Source organism: Hoplias malabaricus, chromosome 17, assembly GCF_029633855.1.
Source record: "Hoplias malabaricus isolate fHopMal1 chromosome 17, fHopMal1.hap1, whole genome shotgun sequence".
NCBI classification, from domain to species: Eukaryota; Metazoa; Chordata; class Actinopteri; order Characiformes; family Erythrinidae; genus Hoplias; species Hoplias malabaricus.
The window spans coordinates 16,416,398-16,440,465 of record NC_089816.1 but is presented as its reverse complement, the minus strand read 5'-3'; the positions used below and the strand labels follow the sequence as shown (position 1 = coordinate 16,440,465).

Here is a 24,068-nt window from a genome sequence, read left to right as displayed (position 1 = left end):
AGTTACTGACATATATAAGTATGAATTAAAATGAAAACAGCTGCTTAATTTGCTTTAAAACTGACGATTTTATTAAATTGAAGGAAAAACCCGAGCTCGCTACGGAAATTCTTGAACGCAACCGTGACGTCACTGGTGGACAACAGCTGAACAACGCCGCGGTAAAATACCGTTATGCCTGACTGTTATGACAGTATCTAGCTAGCTAAATAAGCAACATTATTCATGACAATAGCCTAGCAATAAGTTAAACTCAAATTTAGAGGTACCGTTATTCTTGCAAATGTGATCGAAGTCGAACTCGAATTCATCCGACATTATAAACCTGCGTAATGCAGCTACGTAGCCGAGTGTAATCTGAGCCACAGAGTTTAGCAATTCAAGCTAACGTTAACTAACACAAACTAAAACAGGCGAAGTAAGTGTTCTTACCCTGTTTACCTCCATGTTACAGAGGCTCTTGAACACCTTTCGTTGGTTTCCTTACATGCCCATATTGTTGGAAAAGCGCCAGTGAAATGAGCACTACAGATAACGGAGTGAGCGGATGGTCCTTTCCAAAGTGCCCGTATAAAGTTGACAAATTTAGTCAATTTTCTGGATATTTTGGGATCTTTGGGCCATTTGTGCACAGATGTCCCACTGTACATTGAATTATTGCAGCCAAAAACAACACACCTTTTCGTCATTTTGCATTAAATTAAGTGCAACTTCTAGAGTTGTTGTCCACCATCTACGTCACAGGCAAGACGCTTATTAGAGTTTCCGAACAACGGGGGGGGGGGGACAACGGTCTTTTCAACCTTATTCCTTAAATTAGTAAGAAATAACATGTTTTCTGACTATCAATAAACACAAGTTAGGAACTCAAATTCCACTGTATTTATTTGTTTGACATTTTCATAGAGCTGCTGCTTAGCCTTTAAATCTCAAACCCACCCATGTGACATTTCAGGGATAAAATTACCAGCAAGATGGTGAAGTTCTCCAACACGCTGTTCATCATGTACTTCTCTGGTAGGTGCTTGAGCTTGTGGATAAAGTTGATCATGTATTCACACATGGGCGAGCGGTTTATTTTGTAGACAAAACGGCCGTTTTCAAAGCGTGCATACTCCGTCTGTGGTATGAGGAATAGAAAAAGACATTATAAAGATGAAGTATTATCACCAACACTGCACTAGCACATAGTGTTTGTTTTTTTCCTGAAGGGCTTTATTAATGACATGATCATTTATGCCATGATTTTAAAACTTTAAGCCAGTAATGTGAACTTTTATTTTATTCTGCCAAACTACGATGTTCCTGATTAGCTGCAGAAGGCTTCAGTGCCTCACCTCCACTTTCTCTACCACTTGTTTGCCAAAGGAGCACACTTTGGTGGAGCAGGTAATGGTCATGTTGTCTGGACTTTCGTACTGACTGGTCACTCCATAGAATGCACCAGAGTCTTCTTGGAGATTGCAGTTCAGATCAGCCTGATGAGACAGAATACACAGTACAGATCAGCACCATTTTATAAATGTTACACACATATTTAAATTCACAGTCAGAGAAAGACGAGCACAGTTTTCTAAGACAAAACCACAGTTCAGAAATGCTTTTCAGACCATACAGGTCTGACCGTATAAAGACCAATGCATGAATTTATCTTACGAAGCACAGTATGTGAAATGTTGAAATAAAAAAAGTATTGTATTTGTAAAGAATTAATGTTGTATTTTTATTTTAAATGTCCCAAAATATCAAATTTCAGGTATAAATAAAAGAAAATAATAAAATGAAATGGGGCGACACAGTGGTAGTAGTGTCGTAGTCACACAGCTCCAGGGGCCTGGAGGTTGTGGGTTCGATTCCCGCTCCGGGTGACTGTCTGTAAGGAGTGTGGTGTGTTCTCCCTGTGTCTGTGTGGGTTTCCTCCCGGTGACTGTCTGTGAGGAGTGTGGTGTGTTCTCTCTGTGTCTGCGTGGGTTTCCTCTGGATGCTCCGGTTTCCTTCCAATGTCCAAAAACATACATTTATATAGTGATGGGTGACTCAAAAGCATCCGTAGGTGTGAGCGTGTGAATGTGCAAGTGTGTGTGTGTCGCCTTGTGAAAGACTGCCGCCCCCTCCAGGGTGGGTTCTCGCCTTGCGCCCAATGATTCCAGGTAGGCTCTGGACCCACCGCGACCCTGAACTGGATAAGTGGTTACAGATAATGAATGAATGAATGAATGAATAAAATGAAATGAAATAAAATAAAATAGTGGTGCATGCCATATATAATAAATGTCTTAAAATATCTTGAAGAATCTTTGTGCTCGGAATCTGTATCAATGTTGATGAAACACGTCTTGAAAATAGTTTCATTTCTAATCACGGTAATTACCACAAGCACTTATTATTTCTCCATCCCTCAATACCCATTGCTTAAACATGTAATCCATGTGCCTGCACATATCAGCTATCACATGAGATCACTGAGATCTAACATCTAATCCCCACCGAATACACCTGCTGGCTTGTGTAAATCCAAAAGCAGGGGTCAACATCCACTCTGAAGGTGTAATGATTGTGAATCTCCAGAGAGAGGAGCCAGAGTGCCACAGCATGTCTGAAAGGGGGAGGGACAGAATCAGATGGGGTGAGGGGGGGTGCAGTTAAAAAGAATCAAACAGAAAAAGAGAGGAAGGTGAGGGAAAACTGGGGACAGGGACAGAGGAAAATAAGAAAGAAAAAAATGTATGTGAGCATGTTTGTGCCAGACCGATATATAAGACAGATAGCATAAGAGAGACTTAGCGGAAAAAAATAGTAAGAAAGAGTTAATGGAAAATAGAATGCAGGAATGAGAAAAAGGAAAAGTGAGTGAAGCAAGGAGGGGGGGGCTGAGAGAGAGACTGATTAAGAGACAAGAAGGGAGGATGGGAGAGAGAGAGAGAGAAAGTCACCGCTGCTCTCTGGGTCCCCGATCTGCAGCACCTGTGGCCCGGTGAGGCAGGTGTTTAAACAAAGCCTCTGTATTGCCTGCAGAGTCGAAGCTGTTACAACAGCAGTGCGCAACAACCCTCCACTGCTCACATCAGCAAGCACAACACTGACCAGACAGCACCTTTCATCGTCTTACTGCCACATCAGCTCTTAAGATTTAATGGTGTAAGAAATCTATACTTCTGCCTTTGTACCACCTTTATCATTGTTTCACACTCATGATCAAATACACATTAACATACCACTGTAAATCCACTGCATTACAGTTAAATAACACTGCTGTAACAAGGAGGATGTGGAATAATTTTTTTTATTATTATTTAATTTACATGCTAAATTTTTATTAAAAGTAGCAGTATTTTCCTCTTTATTCAAATAAATATGAATAAAGAGCTCTCGGACTGTGAAGAGTTAATACAGTCTTTATGTTTGTTTGTTTTAGCACAGAGGCAAGTGTGTGTGTGTGTGTGTGTGTGTGTGTGTGTGTGTGTGTGTGTGTGTATGTATGTATGTATGTGTGTGTGTGTGTGTGTGTGAGAGAGGGTTCCATGCTAATCCTCCTAATATGGTTAAACACAAACTGTGCTTTAAGATCTTTTAAGAAGTGTGTGTAATTAAATATCCTCGGAAGATCCACACAAGGTTTATTTGACCTGGGGTGCCCTAAGTTCTGCCTGCTGTATAATCAAGAACATGCAGCCACACAGGTCGCCAGGGAGCATTGATTAATTAGTTAATTAAATGAATAAAGGAGGGAAACTGACATCATTATCACAGTTCTTTTAAAATATCTGCTAATTACTATTGCATTTGATTTAAATTTAACTCAAAAATCTATAGTGCTCTTTATTCTCTAGTGATTCTCACCCGTAACGTAACCAACACAGAGCCTACAGCCTTGACTCACCCAGAACTTGATTAAGAAGAAGGCATTCTGGGGGCCCTTTGCAAACAGATCTTTCAGGCCGCCTTTCTTCTCAGGAAATTTATCGTAGATCTGGCGGATGTCCACAGACTCCAGTAGGGGGTCACTGTGTAAGTGGTTCGTCTGACCGATGTGTACGAACAGATGCTTGTTGTACTGCGGAGACAAAGTGCAATCAGACGGACAAGAATATTTAATGTATGTTTTTAGGCATATATTAATATTCCTCTTACAGATGTTGTATATTTAAACTACATTTAGAACGCAAGACTTGTCTCCTTGAAATGGGTCAGATTTATATTAGATTAAGTCATGTGATGCAACACCTGCCCAAGTATTTAAAAGACGTCCACATCAGACTGGGACACAGAATTTTATAAAAACAGGTGTGTTCCTGAATGTAGTGGGACACACCTGTGACCGTGAGAAATGAAACATTTCAGATTTCATTGATAACACAATTCAAACCCCTAAGATCCAATTCCCATTGCCTAGTTTGAACCTTTGTGCCATGACAAAGGAAACAAGAACACAAATCATTTCATCTTTCTCTTGTATACACTAGATTAATAGCTGCTGTCACACAAGATCAGAGGGGACAGAGGTTTCATACGCATGCTGCCAAAGTGATAGATCACAGAAGTCTGCTTTAGAAGGAGGGAGCCAACTTTCAGTACACAAGCCGTAGCTAGTGTTCTACCTCCAGTTCTACCTTCAGTGTAAGTTTAGAGGGCATGTCCCTTACTTGTATGTTTTTTTTTTTATTGTGAGGTTTAGATTTTTTTTTAGAAACCTGGTCAGTTCCTTGACTTCTGACATTGACATTTTATAGATTTTGCCAGGCATTCTATATATATTTAGGTAATATATAAAAAGAAGGAGCGTTTCTTTGGGCGAAGGAGTGATCTGTGTAAACAAACACACTGACAAATTAGTTCCGTGTCATTTCCATTTATTACAAACAGATGCTTATTGAAATATGATGAATCATATTTGAAGTATAGATTAATTACATTCCTAAATCCTCTACATCAAATTATATTTGATCAGTATTTTGTATTGATTAGAATATGTGTTTATTTCCTGTAGAAAAGCATTTAAACTTAAAATCTGACCAAATGTGTCCAATGTTTTGTTGTGTCCAATTGTACGTGTGTATATTTGTGTGTACTCACAGACTCAGGGTCTCTCTGCTGCTCCAGGAATGAAGAGAATTCTACGAGCCGCAGTTTGGTTGTGCCAATGGAGCGCCCCTGCCATGCTGGTGGAGTGGCTACAGGTGTTGTGGGAGATTCAAAACCTACACACACACACACACACACATACACACTTGTTTTCAATACGATTCTGTTCATATTTCTGTCATCTTATAAAATGTACAGTATGAATCATAAAATGTGAGAGTAATTATAAACCTGATATGGCTGTGGCTGTCTGAACCGGGTAGGCTTGTTGTGAAAATGGCTTGACACTGAGGAAACAATTATAGCAAGTTACAAAACAACACCAGACACTTTTTCCACTAACCTGCTGTCCTTAAAGCTAAATTACACTCTGAATCTGCTTTCAGAATTTCATTCATTATCTGTAAGCGCTTATCCAGTTCAGGGTCGTGGTGGGTCCAGAGCCTACCTAGAATCATTGGGCGCAAGGCGGAAATACACCCTGGAGGGGGCGCCAGTCCTTCACAGGGCAACACACACACACACACGGACACTTTTGAGTCGCCAATCCACCTACCAACGTGTGTTTTTGGACTGTAGGAGGAAATCGGCGCACCCGGAGGAAACCCACGCAGACACAGAAAGAACACACCACACTCCTCAAAGACAGTCACCTGGAGGAAACCCACACAGACACAGGGAGAACACACCAAACTCCTCACTGACCGTCACCCAGAGGAAACCCACGCAAACACAGGGAGAACACACCACACTCCTCACAAACAGTCACCTGGAGGAAACACACACAAACACAGGGAGAACACACCACACTCCTCACAGACAGTCACCCAGGGGAAACCCACACAGACACAGTGAGAACACACCACACAGACAGTCACCTGGAGGAAACCCACACAAACACAGGGAGAACACTCCTCACAGACAGTCACCCGGAGGAAACCCACGCAGACACAGAGAGAACACACCACACTCCTCACAGACAGTCACCCAGAGCGGGAATCAAACCCACAACCTCCAGGCCCCTGGAGCTGTGTGACTGCGACACTACCTGCTGCGCCACCGTGCCGCCCTTTCAGAATTTCTGGTTGGTTAAATATATATTTAGAAAACTGTGCTAGAACCGATCAGAAAGTGCAGAAACTGGTCTAATGAACCAATGAATGCTAGTTGCAGTGTGTCATGGCTGGTGCGTAAAACGGACATTATCGATCAGCAGAATGAAAGCAAAAGACAAGGCCTGTCACATTTACTTTATTTTACCTGAGTTTTAAATTTAAAAATATATTACTTAAATTTTATCTTGCCAATTAATCAACAATGATTACCAACTTGCATTATGATTATAGATATTTATAAATTCAGTTAGATGAACACAGGATACAGGTACAAGGATATTCAGTAAAGGGACAGAGACAGAAAGGTTTTTATGTACATGATTAGTGCTATAATATGTAGTGACTGCCCTACACTAGATATCAAATAGGGCAGTTTTACTCACTCTTGTGAAGATCCTGGATGCCCTGTTGAAAGCTGCCAAAACTAGATCCGGAAAAAAACAAACAAACAAATACAGTCACACTACATACAACAGCAGAACACAACCTGGCTCCCATCTCACAGCAGAAATGCCTCCATTTGTCAGTGTAAGTACAAAGATGCCATGTAACTGCTGCTGTGTTTCTGGGCATTTACTCTCAGTGTTTAAACACACAGCACAGCTCCAGTCTAAAATGTTTATGCTGTAAATCCTTGTCCATGGTGTCATTACGAGAAGGAGCCTGACTGGCTTAGGGTGTTTCTACGTCTTCTCTTACCCCTGGGGCTCCGGGGAAGCTTGGCTGAGGGAGGCCTGCCAGCCCCAGCTTGTTGTGGATAGCCGTAGCCGAGACGATCTGTGCAGAAGACATGGCCGCCATGCTCTGGAGCGCTTTGTCCTTCACGCTTTGATCCTTCAACAACACAGGAAAAAGGTTTTAACCAGAGTGTGAGTGTGTACATGTGTGTGTGTATGTACATGTGTGTGTGTGTTTTATGCTGTGAGGGATGCAGCAGAAAGAGCTATCAACAGAATACATACACCACATGCAGGGACAGGAAGACAAGTGGGCATATATTCAATTCACTGTAGGGTACTAACCCAGCACAAATGCACACTTTAACAATAAGAATTCTGCCCAGTATAGAAAGTAACATGTAACCATCAAATAAGAAAATAAATAAATAAAGAAATAAATCACACATTCACCCAAATATTGGATACTGGTCTTGGCGGATCAGTTTGGCATTTTAGGAGTTAAATACCATGAGAGAGAATAGTGCATTTGTTTTGTATTTGAATGCTGCTGCGCACATCTCATTATTTGATTCATTTTATTTAAACAGGCAACAAACTGTTACAGATTTATCTAATAGAACATACGAAATATGTTTTTCATTTAACCCACAGAGTGTGAAACTCAATTTAAAAGAAAGCCTATTTAATAATGACAGGTGGATTGGTGACTCAAAAGTGTCTGTAGGTGTGAAAGTATGAGAGTGTGTCGCCACTGTGAAGGACTGCCGCCCCCTCCAGGGTGTGTTCCCGCCTTGCACCCTGTGATTCCGGGTAGGCTCCGGACCCACCGCGACCCTAAACTGGACAAGCGTTTAAAGATAATAAATGAATGAATTAATTAATAATTTTAATAGCTCATGATCAGAGATAAATGAATAATGAAACTGCTACAATCTTGACTTGCCTGGAGATCACATCTTTGCTGCTGAATATATTAAAAAGAACAAAAGCACAAAGGACAGGGGAGAGAAAAAATACAATGCGGGTGTCAGTGAAACATGCACCATATTCATCCTCTCCCCTCTTTTTAGTGTACAGGAAATGGAGGAAGTTTATGACCAGACTGGAGAGATATGAGCACAGGCCTGTTGTGTTATACAGGGCATAACTGTAGAGCAGAGTAGAGTCAGCTGGAGCACATTGCTGCTTTCACAAGAAAACCTCTTGTCTTTTTTTGCTGTTACACAAAGGAGACAGAACACTCTTACTGTTAAATCCCCAAAGGCATTCTGTTAAGAAATGCACTCTTAATTTAAAAAACAAACTATAAACACCTTGTAGTTTTGTGAGAATTAGGCTAAAGCAGTGGAAAGTCTACTCAGATGCTTATGAAAAATGCTCTATACGAATGTAAACTCCTGAAGTAGAAAGCTCACACTTTATTTTTGCATTTACATCTGAATTCCAAAATAAACTGCTATCATTCACCTCCTGAGCACAGCATTAATATACCAGCATTAAGTGTTCTATTCTCTGCTGAGGTTTTCTAGTGATAAAACAGCAAAAAATAAAAAAATAAAAAAAAACAAACAAAAAAAACCCCAAAAACAAAAAAGCATCAGCCGGTCAGAGGGTTTCAAAGCATCTGTGGGTCAAGCATGCTGTTGCAATGCAGGCGATATACAGTGAGACCTAAGGGTCCATCCTAGTGGAACAGTAAAGGCCTTATGGTCATCTACAAACCAAATAGCAAAGCAGCAGCATAAATTAGGTAGAATACTCACCAAATTAGTGACCTGTGCACAAACAGATTAGACTCATTTTAATCACACTGCGTAATACTACGCATGGTTTCCTAAAGCAGTTCTTCACTAATGTAATTTAAATATTAGAGACAATATCTAATTCCTATGTTTTAAAGAGTTATTTCAGACTACATTCAGACTACAAACATTTTTGGGGGTTGCTGCTTTACACTGCTGCACATGTATCTTACCACTGTGAATGTGTTTTTAAGAAAAAGTGTTAGATCACTGAAACATATCATCAAACATTGTCTGCTATTGGGAAGTGTATTCATATTCACTTAATGTAATAACCTTCTGTGAGGTAGCTTCAGGAGACATTCCCCTTTAAGAAAATCCAGAGCTAAAACAGCAGCAACAATCAAAAGACCACATTTCCAGAAAATCTAGGAAGCCACAGAACACAATGATGTGCAAATCATTTAAATCCTTTTTTTTTTAACTGAAAATATTATAAAATAAATAAATATTCATTAATCCATTATCTGTAACCCTTATACAGTTCAGGGTCGCGGTGGGTCCAGAGCCTACCTGGAATCATTGGGCGCAAGGCGGGAATACACCCTGGAGGGGGCGCCAGTCCTTCACGGGCAACACACACACACATTAACTCACACAATCAGACCTACGGACACTTTTGAGGTGCCAATCCACCTACCAACGTGTGTTTTTGGACCGTGGGAGGAAACCGGAGCACCCGGAGGAAACCCACGCAGACACAGGGAGAACACACCACACTCCTCACAGACAGTCAGCCAAAGAAAACCCACACAGACACAGAGAGAACACACCACACTCCTCACAGACAGTCAGCCAAAGAAAACCCACACAGACACAGAGAGAACACACCACACTCCTCACAGACAGTCACCCGGAGGAAACCCACGCAGACACAGAGAGAACACACCACACTCCTCACAGACAGTCACACGGAGGAAACCCACGCAGACACAGAAAACACACCACACTCCTCACAGACAGTCACCCGGAGGAAACCCACGCAGACACAGGGAGAACACACCACACTCCTCACAGACAGTCACCCGGAGGAGACCCACGCAGACACAGGGAGAACACACCACACTCCTCACAGACAGTCAGCCAGAGAAACCCCACGCAGACACAGAGAGAACACACCACACTCCTCTCAGACAGTCACCCGGAGGAAACCCACGCAGACACAGGGAGAACACTAAAGACAATATTTCAAATGTAAAAACAAAAATGTTACTGTTTTTTCAAAAATGAATGTGCATTTTGAATTTGATGCCAGTAAAAATATTTGGAAGGAGAAAAAAGACTGGTAAAGTTGTGTAATGCTCCAAACAAGGACATTAAAAATAAACTAAACATTAAAAAGAGCATCTCAAAGAGATGTGAAGGAAAGTTTGTGGAAATAATGCAACAATTCTATAATAATCTTTTTTAACTTAAAATAGTAAAAAACCTGGGTAATTAATCTTTTACAGTGCATATTATTATTAAAAGCTTCAAAGACATTAGATACATTTCTACATGCAAGGAATAAGGCCTAAAACAAATTTTGTCTGCTGGCTGTAATTACAAAAAATTAACCTTCAATCATTCTTCTACAAAAGTGGGAACATTTCATCCCCAGAGCACAAACAAATTTTGTCTGGCTGCGGCCTTCGAGAGCTCAGGTGGCACTGAATAAAAAAAAATGTTTATGTAGTGAAAATCACATGGTCCAGAAACCCTTCAAATGCAAGTTAAAACAAATGCTAGAACAAAAGACAAAATAATATAGGAACAAGATCCAGAAACTCTGCCTCCTTCTCTGGGCCTGAGCTCATTTAAGATGGACTGAGGTGAAGCTGAAAAGAGTCCTTTGCTCTGACAAATCAAAACTTGAAATTATTTTTGGAACTCATGGACGCTGTGGGTTAAAGAGCAGAGGGATCACAAGGCCACAGTTCAAATAATGCATCCATGCTGGCAAAGGGGTTAATTCACATAGCATTTGTGACTTGCAGTGTGATACCATTAAAAGGACTCAACATTCTGCCATCCAGACAACGTCTTTTTTATGGAAAGCCTTGCTTATTTCAGTCATATAAAGCCAATCTACATTTTGCATGGCTTACAAAAACATGGGTCCTCAGTAATAGCAACCAGGTGCTAAATTAGTCCAGACCTCTCACCAATTGAAAAACAATTAGTGCCTGGTGAAAAAAAAAAAAAAAAAAAAAAAAAAAAAAACTTTATAATGCTTGTAACATAGCTGTTGAGCAGCTGAAATCCTTTAACAAGCAAAAATGGGAAAACAGTTTAATTTAAAAAAAAATCTAGTAATTGGTCCCCTCAATTCCTAAAGGTTTACAGAGTGTTGTTAAAAGAAGAGGTGTTGCATCACAGTGGTGAACACATCCCTGTCCCAAATTTTCTGAAATGTGTTGCAGGCATCAGTTTAAATATTTTTAATTATTAATTCTAGCGTTTGAATGACTTGCACATCATTTTTGTTTTTATTTACATTTTGAAGAGCACCCCATCTTGTTTGGAGTTGGCGCTTGTTAAAGCCAGAGCCACATACTGTTATGCAGTTATCATGTACAGCAAGAGGTCATTCTGAAAAAGGAATCAGGAAAGGCAGAAAGGGTCTCTGATAAGCCTCAAGCCTTAATTACAGCTCTTTTAATACAGCACTGCCATGTTATAGTGCACTGTCTGTGCTGAAAGCCTTGCCTCTTAGGTTTTATGGTCAAATCCTTCAATTCATCATTAATTCTGGAGATTAATTAAATTACTCACATGCACGGTCTGCTTAGACTGCCTTAATGAGCGGCAATGTGTTGGTCCAGCTCATAAGCTGAAGTGACTGAATTACTATTGATTGCAAAGAACTGAAATGGAATTGAACAGTAACTGCGCTGCATTCATGCAGGGTTACTTGAGTTTTGCTTAAGATTTGTTAACCTGTAATTAAAAGGCTGATTAAAAGGCCTGTATCATTTATACAGTCAAAGGAAGTTATACAGGAAGTTTTAAACATTGGTTGGTATGTATGCAGTCACCCTGTTAAAATACCGTTTTATTTTATTTTTTAATTTTATTACAAATTAGTCACCAACAACCTTGCCCTCACCTATGAAAACAGGACACCCACAACAAGTTATTTACGAAGTACCTCAAAATACCATAAGCAACTACAGCAATATCTGAAAGACATGCCCTTTCCTATCCACATTGCACTTTCAGAGTGAGAGTTTTGTAGAAATATCATTTTTTTCTGTCGCATATTCTCATACATACATGGAGATTCCTGTCTATTCTAGTTCATTCTTCCACTAACATCCATGTCCAAACAGAACACACCACTGATTCCAGGATGTGAACTGTAGGGTGCCATAGGACATGATGGAACACTGTAACAACTAAATTGTTTAGCAGGTTTGCTACAATAGAAATGACAAGGTATTACAAAAGAAATTACGTATGCAGTGATTTTTTTCCCAACAAACTTACTATATTTTAGCTGTAGTTCTACATCATTCTTAGCATCAAAAGATGTATAAAAGATTGTATTTAGAGTAAACCTTAGTTTAAAAAAATTGTGTGCTGTGTTTAAATGGTCTATGAGGGCACAGTCCACTTCCTGTCACTATCATAAAGGAAGGAAAGAGTTTAATTGCTGATGAACAATAATCTAGGTGTTTGTTTTCTTTTGTTGGTGTTGTTTTTTTTTGTTTTTTCATCATCTTCACTACTACAGGCTACATTTATTATAAAACAGAACCAAACTATGACACCATAAGCAGTGTCCATGTTAAACGATTCACCCCCCCACACAGTGCAGCTCCTTCCAAAACAAATACACTTTTGCAGAGAACAGGAAGGAAGCAGGGGACAAACAAACATGCAGAAGAAAAGAAGTTAGAGCCGGGAGAGCACATACTGAGCAGGGCGCCAACACACACAATGAATCTGGGTTACACACAGCCAAGCAGCAGGGCATTCTTTCACAGTCACACACCCACACACACTGGTCTACATCTAATAAAAATATTTCAATTTTATCAGAACATATTTTGACTGAAAACTCTTTAATTGAATTTGAGAATTTCTTGGTATTTGGTTGTCCTCCTTTTCCTTTAATGAGAGCAGCTGGTCTGGAGTATGTGTAAAAACATGTAATGAACCAACTTTTGCTTATACTGCTTTAAACACAAGGTTAAAATAAAGGGAATTAAAAATAAATAAACAACAACAACAATAATAATAATAGTAAAAATGACCTGACCATTGCTACAAAATACAGATAGAAAATTTCATTTACACATTAAAAAACAAACAAACAAACAAAAACTGTATGATCTTTATCCCACTTTACATTACATTCAAAAACTAGTCGATGCCAGAATGAAAACTCACACTTACCTTTAGTTTAGCATGAAGTTCTCTGGACTTTCGTCTGGCAAGAACCTGAATGTGACTGGAAACCTGACACACAAGACAAAAATATAATCAGTCTTATGAATACTTTTTTTTTTTCTAATGCTCGGTTATGAATCTGCTGGCTGTAATTACAAAAAATTAACCTTCAATCATTCTTCTACAAAAGTGGGAACATTTCATCCCCAGAGCACAAACCTGTTTCCTCGTCCTTGTCTTTCCTGTCCTCAGTTTGATGTATCTGGCTATCAGTTCATTACGACCTGCAGAGAGAAGAAACTGCTAAGTGTATGGCACATTCACTGCACAATGTACACAAGGTAAATGTAAATTGCCATTAACAATAATCTTAAAGTTAATAATAAGTCAAAATATTACATTAAAATGTTTGTGATGAACTCAACCAACCACATAACACTGTTGATCTACGAATACTTAAAGAGGAACCTGCACTGGTTCTGACATGAAATCCAAATAAACACACAAACAATTTCTTACAGAACACACACAGACTCAAAGGAACATGAATGAGGACTGAACCGGACTTAAAAAAGGGCAAGATAAAATCAGTAATAAAGTCGATAGACGGGAAAATGAAATTACGTTATGATTTAGTTATGGAGGTTCCTGTGTAATGTTTCTTAAAGAGGTACTTAATATTTCTTTTGTTTAGAAATAATATTATTGACAGCTAATCAGATTTCCCACTGTACTCCATTTACAGAGTGATATATATATATATAATGTTTAAATTCTATCTCCAAGCTTAGATTCATCCCAAATTTGTCAACAAACAAACACACACAAATAAATAAACACACACACACACTATCCTAACAGGTGTGTTGAGTGTTTCCCGTTATGCAGCTCTCTAAGGGAGCACTTTTTGGGACAGTAAGGACATTATGTGACACCAGGCCAACAAACAGCACCTGGGGATTTTTTCCCAGCTAGCCTTTACCCAGCGTGCCTGTACTGTAATCTGCTATAGTCCAGACCTGGGCCTCTCTATTCTTTCTTACACACACACACACACACACAGTACACATAACACCACAATACAGGGCATTCATGCACGTCCTGCGTTTAGATCAAAGGGCCACCAAATGGCCGGCTGTAAGCATGCTTACTGCTGCATAATTCATTCTTTTCAGCCGCTTGAAAACATGCTCAGCTGGACTTGGCAAGGCTGCAAAACAACCTCCAGAGAGAGTGAGACCAGGGCAAGGGAGAGAGAGAGAGATGGAGAGGATTAGAAATTATGTGTGTGTGTAAAAGAGAGCATGAGAGAGAGAGAGAGAGAGAGAGAGAGAGAGAGAGATGGAGAGGATTAGAAATTATGTGTGTGTGTAAAAGAGAGCATGAGAGAGAGAGAGAGAGAGAGAGAGAGAGAGAGAGAGAGAGAGAGAGAGAGACCAGGGGGAGTGTGTGTGTGTGTGTGTGTGTGTGTGTAGAGAAGTGCTTTATACTGTGTGTGAGTGGTGTAGAGTACAGGCCACACAAAGCAGAACTAACTAATCATTGATACTGCAACTAAAAACATACTAAAATTGCAATTAACAGACACTGAGCTATTAAACCATAGCCATTATACACAACAATGTATTGTTGACCGTGATTATTCAGATTGCTTGTATAATATACAGTAAAAATGTACAGGCCTGCAATTAGCAATTATGCTGTTTCATTAGCTTGAAGATAGTTTTATTGGCTTGAGGGCAGTTTATAGCTAGAAATGTTTGATTATATTTTGGACGCAGTGGGCGCACTGCTATAAAAGAGTTAATTTAATTGGAGACCTTCATAATTAACTTTTGTAAAAGTGAAAGTAAAAGCCTAATTGTTTAAAAAAATATATGTTTAAGACAAAAATGTTGACTGTCAAATACTGATGAAGCAAAAAACAAAAATGTCCCTGCTTGAAAATAAATAAATAAACGAACACATGCGCACTACATTTCAAAATTTTGTGTATGACACAGGAAGCTGATTCACAAGAATTCATTCATTCATTATCTGTAAGCCCATTATCTGTGTCCAGAGCCTACCTGGAATCATTGGGCGCAAGGCAGGAATATCCCCTGGAGGGGGCGCCAGTCCTTCACAGTGCAACTCACACATTCACTCACACACTCACTTTTGAGTCACCAATCCACCAACCAACGTGTGTTTTTGGACTGTGGGAGGAAACCGAAGCACCCGGAGGAAACCCACACGGACACGGGGAGAACACACTAACTCCTCACAGACAGTCACCTGGAGGTAACCCACGCAGAGACAGGGAGAACACACCAACTCCTCACAGACAGTAACACGAAGGTAACCCACGCAGAGACAGGGAGAACACACCACACCCACAACCTCCAGGCCCCTGGAGCTGTGTGACTGCGACACTACCTGCTGCGACACCGTGCCGCCCTCAGCATCTTACAGTCAAAATAAATTTAACTCAAGTTAAACCCTTATTTACTTACACAGTAAAGATCATGCAGAACAAATCTAAATGTTTTATAGTAATAAACCATGGGCAATAACAATTAGATCACATCTAGTCCAAAAAGAAAAACATTTGTTTTCTCCTGAAAGGACACATCATAAACTGAAATGGGAAAATAGCTGAAAGTGTAGTTACATACAGCAAATATTATGATAATAAAAACTGAGTTCTGCATGAGAATAACAGTGGTTAAGGAGATTTTAGACATATGATCCAAAATAACCACATCCAGCCAATGACTGCCCACTGGAACTCAAGGAGTTACTGGAAACCTCAGAGGTTCTAAATGAGTCAAAACTGATGCAATACTGGAGTCATGAATTGTTTCTCACAGCCCTTAACAGGACTGTGAACAAGAAACACAAAAAGTGCCCTGAAACATCAGGGCGTACTGAGCACCAAAGTTTGAAGCTGAAGAAGAATTCAGTGGAACCGACAAGCTGAAGTGGCCATGGTGAAGTTGAGAGGTCTTCAGGATGGCTTGCATTCCTTAGGAGCGAAAGGGTAAAAGCTGTGGGTCAAGACCTGTGCAGGTGGAGGCCAGACCACAAAGAGCTGCTGAATATGCCAGGAGTCAAAGATCATCAGATCAAAACAGCAAAACACTGCTCTGAGATGTGCTTGTTCAGCAATGAGTAAAGGGTCTTGTATGGAGGCCTAGGGAACTCCCACTGTTCACAGTCAAAACTAGGCTGATTGATGGAACTCAAGCTGACCTGGTGTGACCCTGAAGTATCTCAGGGCACTCACAGATGCAAAAACATCCCGTGGAGATGCAGTGGGCAAACCCTTGTTGAGATACTCAGAACCTGCGTAAAATGCTTTTAACCTGCAAAACTGACATTCTTAGACAGGGTCTATTTTTTAGTCAAAGGACCAGGCACCACCAAACCTGTGTCATGTCAATAATATTAATAAAAGTATCTTGTCCCTCTGTAATAATTGACTTTAATGTCTTTTCCTGACTCTGTTTGCTTGCTTCTTTGATGTAGGTTAACACAAATGAAAGTCTCGTTTCCAGTAATTGCTTGTTTTAAAAAGAGTTTTGACCACAATCCCATGGAGCATTACAGAACAAGCGTGATGTCAGTAGCTGAAGGAAAGCCCAGTTTGTGGCTCAAATCTCATACATGCCACACACACACACAGACACACATACATGCTTAATGTGGCTTTTCAGTATAATGTCTTTCTCCTTACCAGGCTCAGTGAAGAAAAAAACACTCACAGTGAGGGAACAGCCACTGATCACTGAAGGGCCAATAAAAATATCTTCTTGTTTCATGGTCTTCAGATGGTCATTTCCATTTTCATTTCTTAGGAATTGTCAGGACCGCAACTGCAGCCCTGCCCGGGGTGGGACCTTAGTTGTTAACGACATACTTCAATTACAGGCCAAAAAAAGAAAGGCAAGAGGAAGCTAGTTTTGAACTTCCACCTTGTATAAGATTATGTCTTAGATCGTAGCATAGGGATTAAACAATAAATATTTGTTCTGAAACAATCAAATATTTTTCAAGGCAAATATCTTGAGGCACATTTAACTATGTAACCCTCATAAACTATATATTAAAATCTACATGTCCATGCCGATGTACTATTAGCCTGTCAAACCTCTCATGTTAAAGATCTCAGCATCAGAGCTGGCCATCTAGGAGAGAAGGCTAAATGCTACTGACAATGGTCCTGTCGACCTGCCAGCCCTGATGGATCGCTTAAAGGTCTCAGGCTCTATTAACATAATAATGCACTAAGCCATTAATGCAGTGCATTTCAGTAGGAGGTCCAAGTCTCAGGAATGGACTTTACAAATTTGGTGTTGCCGAACAAGTTGGTTCCAGTTTTAATGGTGGTAAACCTCTAGATGTCATAAGATATGACCAGGCTAATGTCATAACAGATGAAGACAATTCTGACTATCACTCATCCCACAGTTTAACCAGGGATTTGTATGTGAAACTCATGGTAAGGGTGAGGTATGTGAGTTATCTCAGGGTAACTCAGATTTACTGATCTGTATTTTATATTTCAGTAAGCTGATCAGTAAAAAAAAAAATGACATAGTTGAACTGAACAAACAGTTGGTAAAACAGATGTTAATTACATCATGCCACGTCTCTGGATATATCTGATTCAGCAGAGAGAAGTGGTTGAACACGTTCCACATCACATTACATGGCTAACATCAAGTACGATCCGGGAATATTGTTGGGGGACAGACAACAGTTTAAATCCTAGTTTAAGACCCTCTAATAACTTCCTGGCATTTTACATCAATCGAAAAAAATCAAGACATTTGATAGTATCTATCTGTTGACTTTGAACACAGGCAGAAGCAGAGTAAAAATAAGAAATGCCAAAGGGTGTAAAGTTTAGCCTCCATGATCATCTAGTGGTCTGGACAATCCCACATCACTTGGAATTCAGATATACTGCACTCGTTTCTCTCAGAGCAGAACTCAGAATGGGTATGTGCCCCTGGCCAAATAAAGCCTTTCACGCAAACTCCAAACATATACATGCACATACAGACACGCCTGTGACTATTTGATTGAAGTTAAACAGCTATCCTTTGTAAACATGATGATCACATGATGTTACATGATGAGACCCCTCCATCCGCAGCCCCTATTCAGATGGCACAAACCCATGACGGGAAGTCCTAAACGTTCCAGAATATATATATATATATATATATATATATATATATATATATATATATATATATATATATATATATACATATATATAAAAGAATCAAAAAGATTTTGAGCTTGTAAAACATTACTCACAAATGTAATCAGAACACTGATTTGTTGCTTTCACTGAACTTTGGCACGCTGTTGGTAAACGCCTCCAAAACTCCGTCATGGTGCTTCCAGCCAGGGATACGATGGAGAGTCAGGTAAAAGAAACATGAACTAGCATTGTTAATTACCTGAATCTCCATTGTATCTCTGATAGTACTTTTCCACCAACAAGGAACCAGAATGGTTCCAGTTCACAAATTAAATTTGGAACCGTTTGGAGTGTTTCCACCGACATAAACTGGTTTGCGAACCAGAAAAGTTTGTCCCCAGCTGGAACCAAAGAAGATCTGGTTTTTCAGCATGAACGTGGGTGTGTCGAGGTTAAGTAAATCAAGAAAGAGCTCAAAGCTTCAAATATAAAGTTATTGCCCAGTGGAGCTTGATAGGGTCATTTACAGCGTTTAATATGAATAAAAAATGGGAAATAAAGCAGGAACACGCCCCATTTTTGTGTGTTTCTGGTGCTGTTAGGCAAGATGCCATGTGCGTTCTCAGCTGTTCACAAGCTCAGCAGGACGGTGGCGGACAATGGGGCGGCAGTCCTTCACAGGGCAACACACACAGTCATACATTCACTCACACACACAGACACCTTTTGAGTCACCAATCCACCTACCCACGTGTGTTTTTGGACCGTAGGAGGAAACCGGAGCACCCGGAAGAAACCCACGCAGACACAGGGAGAACACACCACACTCCTAAAAGACAGTCAACCGGACAAAACCCACACAGACACAGGGAGAACACACCACACTCCTCACAGACAGTCACCCAGAGGAAACCCACACAGACACAGGGAGAACACACCACACTCCTCACAGACAGTCACCCGGAGGAAACCCACGCAGACACAGGGAGAACACACCACACTCCTCACAGACAGTCACCCGGACAAAACCCACACAGACACAGAGAGAAAACACCACACTCCTCACAGACAGTCACCCGGAGGAAACCCACACAGACACAGGGAGAACACACCACACTACTCACAGACAGTCACCCGGAGGAAACCCACGCAGACACAGGGAGAACACACCAAACTCCTCACAGACAGTCGCCCGGAGCAGGACTTGAACCCACAACTTCCAGGTCCCTGGAGCCGTGTGACTGTGACACTACCTGCTGCACCACAGTGCCGTCCAGAATGACTACAATGGTAAGTAAGTAAGTAAGTAAATAAATAATAAAAAAAACTCAAGCAAATAATAACAGCAAAAGACAATTGTGTAACGCACCGGAAAAAAACATATTTAACATGAAAAACACACGGACACATTAAAAATTTTGATCTAAGCATGCACACAGCTGCAAAGTAGCAGATTTCCACAAGGCAGCACAACTCATCAGAATAACGGCTCTGAACTCTGCAACATTTACACAGCAGTATATCTCACTCTGGTCTGACTCTCCACAGTAAACTAAGAATATACAATGACCCTATCATGACTGACTCAACTGACTCAATTTTACAGACAATGAGGCTTCATAAACACATTAGACTGGTTTCCAGCACGCAATAATTTTTTTTTATCAAAAAATTATTTTTGATAATTTGTTTTAATCAAAAATTGTTTTTTGATTACAGTTGTGAACTTTGTCTTTAAAAGATCCTGAATGAAAAATCATCCACCGTAAGACTGCCATGTATTGCTAAATGTTAACCATAGAATCTCTTATACCAAGATGTCAAGTGGTCAAAAATCAATAATAGTCCTAACTCCGTTGCCTTACATACACATACTGTCATGATGCCAAGAAAGTTTCATGGCCAGTTTACACTTACAAACAAGATTTCCTTCCTCTGGAGCTGCTGTATTGGAGGGGCATTCCTCCTCCCACAGCCAGCACAGATCAACACACCATGGCTGAATGGTTGGTCTGGAGTAATTTTCTGAAATAAGGGCAATTAAGCATGCTTCCTGTGTATGTATGTGTGTGTGTGTGTGTATGTGCATGTTTTTTGTGTATTTGGTAACATGGCATACTGACTGGAAACATCACACCAGTCTGCTGGAAATCACACATGGAAAATCCAAACTGCCCTGAAAGGCCTCTGCCTCTCTCTGAAAATGAAACCTCCTTTTATTTTCTAAAATTATTTTTAAAATCATGGGGGGTGTGTCAATACATTACAAATGCAAATTATCTGATCCAAAAGATTCAGCTGAAGAGAACAAAGTTTGTGACTGTGTCTTGTGGAACTGTACCTGACTGTGTCATGTTACTGGTCTAACGCCTACGTCTTTCATTATGAGAGGACACAAACATAGTTCTGAGGAACTCAATTCTAAAAATATATGTTACTGTTTAACGTGAATTGTTAATAATATTCACGCTGATTGATGTTTTGGTATTTGTGTCACTGTATCACCATTGTGAGAGACGACCAGCAAAGTTTGAATCTACTGTTGAAATATGTCAGGCCAAATGACTAGCTGGCTGGAGGAATCCAATGACGTAATACAGGAATCAAGATATTAGTTTCTATTTCAGTCATCAAGCTGTAGGCAGTTATCCATCTCTAACTTTGAGGTTAGGAAGAAGCAGACTCTATCGCATCAGATCAGTCCAGCCTCCTGCTATTACTTTATTGCTGCTGAACAGAGATATGACCTGATCTGGAAAGAGCACAGAAAAGTACATGCAAAATAATGATCACAAGTATTTACAGGGCTCTGAACAATGAATCAAGAACAGGATGTCCCAAGTTTATTAGAGGGATTTAACACTTACAATATATATATATATATATATATATATATATATATATATATATATATATATATATATATATATATATATATATATATATATATAGCCACTTCCTCCTGATCAAATTGTGGTTGGTCCAAAGCCTACTGAAAATCACTGGGCAGGAACACACAATGGAGAGGGTGCCAGTCCATCACAACAACCTAGTCTCTCTCTCTCTCTCTCTCTCTCACACACACACCCTAAAACTATTTTACACAACCATTCCACCTTTCAGCCTTTTTTGGACTAGGTGAGGAAACAGAAGCACCCGGAGGAAACCCACACAGAGACAGAGAAAACACACCAAACTCCTCATAGACAGTGACCCAAGGTGAGGAACAAACCCAGGACTTTGAGAACCTGAAGCTGCGTCGCAGTGACACCTACGCCATCTTTGTTTGACTCATAGCCACATTAAATCAGACACCCATTCAAGTAATTTACCTCCCTACTGATACTTGCCCACACTATATCTGTTTTGCTCTAATGCAAGGTGTTTGTGAGTTAGTAAAGAAAACTAAACAACAAAACATACCTTGATGTAATTACCATAACGACTACTATCATGATATTTAGCTAAGCAAAAGGAACACGTACTAATGTACTGGGAAAGGAAAAAAGCAAAAAGAAAAGTATTCTTCACACTGAAACTGGCCACTGTAAAGCCTGTATATAAGTCTAACACACCTGTCTCCAGTGAACCCACACCCTTAGTAGTCCACCCAAGTTCACAACAATGTCCACTGGGGGTAGAAAATGGCTTATTTTAAAGAATACAGTAAAAAAATGACCTACCACCTGACCCCATTTTCTGTGACACAAAAGAAGCCAAGTGCTTTTTTCTAAGCATAAATACGCGTACGAGTACACACACACACACACACACACACAGAATATACATAGGTTTTGTCAGGGTGGCCCTGAGGCCTATTCTGAAAAGTGAAGACTTCTTCAACTTAAAAATAAAATGCTTCTTCTCTAAGCCACAATACAGTTCTCATCAAAAAGCAATTCCCCATGCATTTCCACAAGCACTTTCTTAGGTTCTTTCATACACAGCGAGTCTCCCAGTTTAATTCAGCAATTCAAAAGCTAGAAGATAGAATAAAAGCTCCCATATCTCTGCCAGAAAAAAAAAAATTTTTTTTAAATAGCTTATTTTATCCAGTCTCATAAGAAGAGAAATCAGTGTTCATCTGCTGAAAATTTTCATGGGAAATTGTACAAAGTAACAACATTATAGACTTGACACTAAAACTAATTGACACAAGATATCATATGAAATATATGTGCACCCACTGGTAAATTATTAGGGCGTATAATATTAGGCGTTGTAATATTACTGTTTATATTCTTATTACTTTAAAGGTAGACGAGATTAATGTATATATATTTCACTGAAATGATAATACTCAAAATGTAAGCATTATTTTTTGCTATTACAGGTCAGTGGAAATGACAATACAGTGATCCCTTGTTTGTCGCGGGGGATGCGTTCCAAGACCACCCACGAAAAACAAATTTCCGTAGAGGAAAGTAATTTTTATGTATTTAACGAGTATTGGGACTTTTAAAACCCTCCCTGTGCTGTTAACAACCCACCCTTTGCATTAAACAGTCATTCTATAATGTTTTTCAGCTGGAAATACATGTGAAATTTACTTGCGCTAAATCACAGCTTAGGAATTACTCTATTAAAGAAACTGGTAGGATATTACCAGTTTCTTTAATAGAGTAATTCCTAAGCTGTGATTTAGCGCAAGTAAATTTCACTCCGATGTGGACATGAACAATACATGTAAATGATAAATGATATATTTTTCTCACTGGCCATAAGCCCCCTTGAAAAAATCAGTGAAGTAGCGAATCCGCGAAAGATGAACCGTGAAGTAGCGAGGGATTACTGTAATGGTGAATTTACAGTTCAGCTGGGAATGAATCTATAGAGATGCCAATGTCTACACTCCTCCCTTGGTTAGAGAAGATTCAGACAGATTTGGAGTGTTTAGGACTTTTATGTTGTCTGGTGCTATTTTGTTTGCATTTTTATCTTTTGCTACCACCACCTTCACAGTTGAACGTTGGTGTGTTTAAATCTGTGTTTTGAACACATTTAACTTTGCCAGACTAACAAACTGCTAAGCTATTCTGCGAATACTTGTGAACACTCCCTCCATTTGTGCAGATTTTTGTTTTTATTTGAATATTATTGACTGCATTAAGGGTGAGCAGCAGGTAGCGTCGCAGTCACACAGCTCCAGGGACCTGGAGGTTGTGGGTTCGATTCCTGCTCCGGGTGACTGTCTGTGAGGAGTTTGGTGTGTTCTCCCTGTGTCTGTGTGGGTTTCCTCCGGGTGACTGTCTGTGAGGAGTGTGGTGTGTTCTCCCTGTGTCTGCGTGGGTTTCCTCCGGGTGACTGTCTGTAAGGGGTGTGGTGTGTTCTCCTTGTGTCTGCGTGGGTTTCCTCTGGGTGTTCCGGTTTCCTCCCACAGTCCAAAATTGGCGGGGTTGATTGGCGACTCAAAAGTGACCATAGGTGTGAGTGAATGTGTGAGTGTGTGTGTTGCCCTGAGAAGGACTGGCGCCCCCACCCCCCTCCAGGGTGTATTTCCACCTTGCGCCCAATGATTCAAGGTAGGCTCTGAACCCAACACGACCCTGAACTGGATAAGGGTTACAGATAATGGATGGATGCATGACTGCATTGAGTTCTGAATCTGCCTGCCCATTCTCTCTCTCTCTCACACCCACAAACAAAACACTTAGGGACTTTGAGAAGAAGCTACAGAGTCGCTAGTGTATCCTTTTATTTTTGTGTTGATTGGGATAAAGGTCTCTGTGTTCAATATGTAAAGTCTGCATGATTGTAGCACCGGTGTACATTAATCACTACACTTTATTTAAAAACATGCCCATGTTTTAGTTATAGA

The 24,068-nt window shown here is 40.1% G+C and overlaps 1 protein-coding gene across 2 annotated transcripts in view; it reads right to left on the bottom strand.

The window, feature by feature from the left end:
• Positions 1-24,068, bottom strand: part of tead1a (TEA domain family member 1a) — a 52,596-nt gene that overhangs the window by 3,810 nt on the left and 24,718 nt on the right. For both annotated transcript variants that reach the window (XM_066649207.1, XM_066649206.1), the window contains 9 exons: positions 13,273-13,337; positions 13,060-13,122; positions 6,897-7,031; positions 6,581-6,621; positions 5,314-5,369; positions 5,074-5,198; positions 3,881-4,054; positions 1,338-1,478; positions 968-1,120 (listed from right to left, as the gene is read on the bottom strand). In XM_066649207.1, coding sequence (XP_066505304.1) covers positions 968-1,120; positions 1,338-1,478; positions 3,881-4,054; positions 5,074-5,198; positions 5,314-5,369; positions 6,581-6,621; positions 6,897-7,031; positions 13,060-13,122; positions 13,273-13,337 — 953 coding nt within the window. The remainder of the gene's footprint in view (positions 1-967; positions 1,121-1,337; positions 1,479-3,880; positions 4,055-5,073; positions 5,199-5,313; positions 5,370-6,580; positions 6,622-6,896; positions 7,032-13,059; positions 13,123-13,272; positions 13,338-24,068) is intronic.